The sequence below is a fragment of the Triticum aestivum genome, chromosome 5A, assembly GCF_018294505.1.
Source record: "Triticum aestivum cultivar Chinese Spring chromosome 5A, IWGSC CS RefSeq v2.1, whole genome shotgun sequence".
NCBI classification, from domain to species: domain Eukaryota; kingdom Viridiplantae; phylum Streptophyta; class Magnoliopsida; order Poales; family Poaceae; genus Triticum; species Triticum aestivum.
In genome coordinates, this window is record NC_057806.1 from 586,721,594 (window position 1) to 586,728,076 (window position 6,483).

General features: G+C 47.8%; 1 protein-coding gene across 1 annotated transcript; it reads left to right on the plus strand.

The window, feature by feature from the left end:
• The first annotated feature begins 403 nt into the window (after nt 1–403).
• LOC123105025 (protein NRT1/ PTR FAMILY 4.5-like) lies at nt 404–5,274 on the plus strand. Its single transcript, XM_044526984.1, has 5 exons — nt 404–661; nt 881–1,098; nt 2,953–3,390; nt 3,956–4,077; nt 4,182–5,274. Exons 1-5 carry the CDS (start codon nt 571–573, stop codon nt 5,059–5,061), a joined length of 1,749 nt encoding a protein of 582 aa, XP_044382919.1. The 5' UTR covers nt 404–570; the 3' UTR covers nt 5,062–5,274.
• The last annotated feature ends 1,209 nt before the right edge of the window (nt 5,275–6,483 follow it).

Below are 6,483 nucleotides of genomic sequence, written 5' to 3' on the forward strand. Positions count from 1 at the left end.
TAAAGCTTCGGCACTGCTCGTAGCATAGCATCTGCCTTCTTGAAGCGGGGTGCTTGTGTTGGCCTTGTTGGTTCCGTTGTCTCGTTTTCCGGGAGCAGGACTCCTGCAGATTTTTTTTCACGGGCGCTACCCGGTCACATACATATTCCGACGGCCAACTTGTCGCCGTCGACCAAACACTGGCTGTCAAGACGGGCACGGATCATGTACGCTACTGGGTGGAATTTCCTTTCTCGCTAGGGAGGTGGTCTGCTGCACGACGACTGCACCCATTTCCTAAAAAAGTAAGTAGTGCACACATCCAGCAATCCATAGACCTGACCCCCCCCCCCCCCCCCCCCCCCCCCCGGAACCAGAGCGTTCGGTACCCCGTTATGTCCATTTCTGCTATGGTGCGCAGCACTGCTGCACCAACTCTGCCTCACTAGCAAACAGTACTCTACTCATCTGCCTATATAGCTAGTGGAACACTCTTCAAGTGCCACTCACTCACAAGCACACCACGCGCGCACAAATTTGAACTCGTTCGGACTCGGGAGTACTCAGCAGGTCGGGATCGGAAGCGAGATCATGGGCAGCTCGTTCGGGCTCGTGGACTTCAGGGGGAGGCCGGTTGACACCAGCAGGCATGGAGGAGTCAGAGCTTCCATGTTCATTTACAGTAAGTGAACTCATCGCCTCTGCTTTCCTTCATCAGCAGTGTGAGAGTGGATTGCTGGCTTCATAGTGTCTTGACATCGGTTTAAGCCACAACTATTTTCGGACGGAGGGAGTATACAATACCATGCTGCATATGCCCTGGTTTCAGACTAGCTCGCTCGGACACTTCTTAGAGAAGCCAAGTCTGAACTTGTAACAACGCTGCTGTGTACATATACAGTCATGGTGTGGCTCGGCAACGTGGCCAACATCGCCAACAGCATGAACATGGTGAGCTACCTCCGCGGGACGATGAACATGGGCGTAGCCGCGGCCGCGACCACCAGCACCAACTTCGTCGCCGCGCTGCAGATGTTCACCGTCCCGGCGGCTTTCCTCGCCGACTCCTACGTCAAGCGCTTCTACACCGTCCTCATATTCGCCCCCTTTGAGATTTTGGTAACCGACCAACTCGTCCATGCATATTCGTTACTCTACGCGTTTTTGTTTTGTTTTGCGAGTAGCGTCTAGTTTGTTTTCAAGGAAAAAAAATGCTACGTAGAGTACGTAAGAGTCCCTAAAGTAATTAACCATAAAAAAATAGAAAATTACAACCATATACTCCCTCCGTTCCTAAATACTTGTCTTTTTAGGCATTTCAACAAGTGACTACATACGAAGCAAAATGAGTGAATCTACACTCTAAAATATGTCTACATACATCTGTATGTAGTAGTCATTTGAAATGTCTAGAAAGACAAGTATTTAGAAACGGATGGAGTAGTTTTCTATGACACTTCGGGGAACAAAGCTAAATGCATAATGCAGCTGCAGCTAGCTGGTGTTACAATAATTATAGCGTTTCTTCCCTCTTATCTTAATAGTGGAATAATGCTGTACAGTGCAAAACTCTTTGCCTGTTCGGGAAAGAAAAAGCATGCAAGAATGAGATGTTCTACCTGTTTGCCACTTTAGTTGTTCGGTTGTTGCAGTGTCTCCATTTCTATTATTAGGTTAGTGGAATATTATTGGGGGCATGAGCTGATGTTATGTAGTGTCTATTATGTGGACAATATCATTTTTTATTATTCATTGTTTAAAAGGAGCCAAAGTTTTGCCTCATTCATTAATTAAGAAAAAAAAGAGTTCCCAATTAATTGACGGAAAACCGGACGAAAAGCCGTCAAAAACTCGCCCACATGCGAACTACTCTAAAACAATGTAGTCACACAACCCCTCAACAAATACATCCAACATAGAATCAATACTGCCCCCAAATACATGGGTCACACCAATTGAACCACACTGACACACAACATCTTGAGAAGGACATAACGATAGAGACAATAGATACATCCAAACCCACGTTTGCAACTAAGACAACTCTATCATGAAAGCACATTCGTCTCCCTATTATTGCTCTTGCCATTGCATTTGCTAGCTTTCTTCTTCTTGTGGATGCCCGATTGAGGGTGAGCACCATTCTGCTTGCATTTGTCCCTTGATGCCATCTGCCACAAGAGACGTCCAATCATTTTTCCGGATTTATTCAACCGAAACTGCTGTGCAGCCGAAATTGCATGCACGACATATAGCCGATAGTCAAATCCAACGGTGCACCAGTGTTGCTGCCATGCATTGTATGGCGTGATCTTCAGTGTCGTCCTCAAATCGTGCGGTGGCATCGTGTGTATAGCAATGCTCTTATTCAACAAGCTGCAACAGATGGGTTCAACTGATCCATTCAACTTCCAACAGATTGCCTTGATGTATTGACATATATTGCCCGCCATTTTTCTTCTGTTCGAACTTTCGAAGTAACTAACTACTTCATCCGTTTGAAAATAACTATCGCTCAAACAGATGTATCTAGCACTGCAATATGTTTGGTACATTATTAATTTAGTATGGTATCAAAGCCAATTGGTCTTAAGTTCAACACCCTACCATTGTACTATTAAAAAAAGTAGGTATGGCCTACACCACCAGCATGCTTAAGTTTCAGAAACATGCTCGTCCCGGTGCTTCCAGATCGTCTAGGGCACGAGCAAGGTGGCAGATGCCATTGTTGCACTCGTTGGCAGGATCAAAATTCAAAAACGAGGCATCGTCCTAGGCTACGACAGGTGCTCTAGGACTCAGGGATGTCCACTAAATTTGCTACCCCCTTTTTGTACCTTGCGCCTCCTAGGAGGATTGTAACAACTTCTACAACTACCATCCTTGTTGCTATTCAAGAACTGAATATATAGTTGTTGAGTTTCAAGATTGAAATACATATCTAAGTTTCAATATAAACCATTTCTACTGCAGGGTTACATCCTGCTAGCCATCCAAGCACACGTCCCCTCGCTTCACCCGCCGGCGTGCGGCGTCAACGAGCCGCATAACTGTGAGCCGGTGCACGGCACCAACCTAAGTCTGCTTCTCCTTGGCATGTACATGATCTGCATCGGTGAGGGAGCCATCCGGGCATGCCTACCAGCGCTCGGTGGCGACCAGTTCGACAATGCTGACCCCGTTGAACGGCGGCTGGAGTCGAGCTTCTTCAACTGGTACACCTTCTCTGTGTCAATGGGATCCTTCTTCGGGCTCATCTTCGTCGTGTGGCTGGAGAACAACAAAGGGTGGGGTGTTGGCTTTGCTGTGTGCGCTGCGATCGTGCTGCTTGGGTTGCTAATTTGGGCGGCTGGGTTCCCCTTCTATCGCAACCAGGTGCCAACTGGGAGCCCCATCACTAGGATTATGCAGGTAATCAATTAATACATGAGCTTTGAATTATTTCAATTGTTCTGAAAGAAACATTTGAATCATTTTTGTTCGAGGTTTACAATAGTACTATAAGTTTTAGAGGGATTTTTTTATCGTGCAAGGGATATATGGTGCATACATACACCACCTGCCGTTGCTTTGAAATTTGTGCCACTTTTTTGTTTTTTTTTTGACAAAAAAATTGTATTGTTTCGAAGTATTACATAATATTTTCTTGGGTTTTCTTTTAATTTGTATCATAATGTTCCATTAAGTACCAGCGAATTCATTTGAAACAAGTGCACTCTTGATTGCTTGTATACAAGACGAAAAAAACCTATGAAACATTATGTATTTATGTAACACTTGTTCTTTTTTTAACAAAAGGGCGGCCTTCCTCTCCTATTTTAATTTATGAAAATTATCTAGTTCATTATGTAACACTATGAAACGGAACCAAATTTTGTCACCGTGGCACGGATCTCAAAACAGCGACGAATATCCCATGCATGATAATATATCATTTCCGCAATTTTTTTACTAATGCCGGCAAGTCTTCTTTCAGGTTATGGTAGTAGCATGCAAGAAAAGGAATTTTAAGCTACCTGGGAACCCTGACGACTTAAACCAGATGAGTGACGATAACGCTAAAGGCCTCGAGGTGCTACACAGAACAGAAGGCTTACAGTACGTCAAAATCAGACCTAAATATTACTGTATGTCCTGTTGTCAGTTTAATTATGGTTCCAAAACAGAATTGTGTGAGTGTGACTCGTCTCACCATCTTCCAGGTTCCTGGACAAAGCAGCAATAAAAATAGAGAACGGGGCGAGAGGGCCATGGTCGCTCTGCAACGTGACCCAGGTGGAGGAGACAAAGATTATGTGCCGCATGATCCCGATCTTCGTAACCTCGGCGCTCGGCTACATGCCCGTGTCCATCATCCTCAACTTCACCGTCCAGCAGGGCAACACCATGGACACCAGGCTGGGCGCGACCACCGTGTCCCCCGCGACGCTCTTCGTCATCCCGACCGTCTTCCAGCTGGTGATCCTGGTGGTGTACGACCGGCTGCTCGTCCCGCTCCTGCGCAGGGCCACCGGCTACGTCGGCGGCGTCACGCACCTCCAGCGCATCGGCGTGGGGTTCGTGGCCGCGGTGCTGGCCAGCGCCGTCGCGGCGCTCGTGGAGACGAGGAGGAAGGCGGTGGCGCGCGGGAGCGGCCTCGTGGACTCGCCCGCCGGGGTCCCACTCCCGATGTCCGTGTTCTGGCTGACGCCGCAGTTCTTCCTGCTCGGGGTGGTGGACGTCACCTCCTTCGTCGGCCTCCTCGAGTTCTTCTACAGCGAGGCCTCCGCCGGGATGAAGTCCATCGGGAGCTCCGTGTTCTACTGCATGCTGGGGCTGGCCGCCTGGTTCTCCACCTTGCTGATCCAGCTGGTGAACCGGGCCACGAGGCGGGGTGGTGGGGAGGCAGGGTGGCTGGACGGAGCCAACCTCAACAGGAGCAGGCTTGATTCCTTCTACTGGTTGGTCTGTGTTCTTGAGCTGGTCTCCTTCGTGGTCTACCTGTTCTGGGCGTGGAGGTACGTCTACCGGAATGACCAAAGGGTTGCCGCTGAAGACGACAAGAAGACTATTCCATCAGCTGCTTATGTGGATGGGATCTGAATCAATATGTTGTGTACTATACTATCGATCGAGCTGGTAAAGTTGCTTTGCCAAGACAGATTGGTTGCCATGCCCATGCATGACGCTGAACTTCCTTTCGAGCTCTCGCGAGTCGCGATAGTACCACCGTGTTATTGAAGACGCACTGGAGCTCAAATGCACCTGTATTAAATAATAAAATTAATAAAGAAACAAAATAATGTATTTTTTGCAGCAAACGTTGTTGAATGCTGTACATATACGTACAATTTTTCACTAAGAAAAACATTTCAATGCTCTAGACAAAAACAAAAGCAAAATCGGTGCTTCAGAATGCTTTCAATTTTTTTTTTTGAATGCATGCATGGGGTGGATGGCAATAATTTTCCCCAGCGCGATGGCCTAACCCCTCACTCTGGATTCGCTTGCAATCCCCTCTCATTTCGACTCTGCTCTTCTACATTGTCTTGGCCCTCATTCTCCGCCACACCCTGACATCGATGGCTGACTGGAGACTGGGGATGATGGAGATAGTTGGGACGAGGTGAAGATGGCGAGGATGCAAGATATCTGTTCATGGTTTGCAAGCAAGAGCGAGCTCAACAAGGTGGTTCTCATTCTCCGCATCACCATGACATCGATGGCTGGCTGGAGACTTAGGATGGTGGAGATAGTTGGGACTAGGTGAAGATGGCGAGGATGCAAGATATATGTTCATGGTTTGCAAGCAAGATCGAGCTCAACAAGGCGGCGATGGGTATTTGTGCGGATTTGATGGTGGAGGAAGACGAGGCTCACGCTGAGCAGGCTGCCGGTGCGGCCACTAGAAGTTGTGCTCTGCGCCATGGGGGAGGTGGAATCCGGGGATCCAAAGCAGGCATGGAAGTGGCGTACATTTCGCTTTCGCCGCCGAATCCCCATTGACCGAGAGGAAATTGAGGTGGGAATGGTGATGCCTCTCCCGTCGTCGGGGATGAAGGACATGCCTATCCAAATCGAAGACGGTGAGCCAAGGGTTCGCACGAAGAAGAGCACGGAGGTGGTCGTGGTCTACACATCGTGGCGGTCACCGCGCTTCCCTCGCTGTTCCCCGTGTTTTCTCAGCCTCGCTCCCCCCGCGGCGGCGGAGTAGGGATCACCCCTGTTGGCAACCACTTCTGGTTGCTTGCTGGGGAGGATTCTGATGAGGAGGCTGGGCACTCGTAAGATTCCATTAGTAAGATCCGCTCCTATGTTAAATTAGACCATGATGGCGTGCGTTGCTGCGCCCTTTCATTTGTAAGTTTAGATGATATGATTTTCTATAAGTATACTGAGGTAAAAAAGATAGAAGTATTTGTAACTTAGGAATTTCAGGAATTTCAATGATAGAGATTGCAGTTTAAATGTATCATTTCTGCAGAAAATGTCAAAAATTTGTAGCATACGGACAGCAAGATTTAA

What these genes read in the sequence shown, in the direction of transcription:
- LOC123105025 (XM_044526984.1), top strand. Translation starts at nt 571, where the DNA reads ATGGGCAGCTCGTTCGGGCTCGTGGACTTCAGGGGGAGGCCGGTTGAC. An exon ending in CCATCACTAGGATTATGCAG is followed by an intron (nt 3,391 to 3,955) that starts GTAATCAATTAA and finishes GTCTTCTTTCAG; the next exon opens with GTTATGGTAGTAGCATGCAA. An exon ending in CACAGAACAGAAGGCTTACA is followed by an intron (nt 4,078 to 4,181) that starts GTACGTCAAAAT and finishes ACCATCTTCCAG; the next exon opens with GTTCCTGGACAAAGCAGCAA.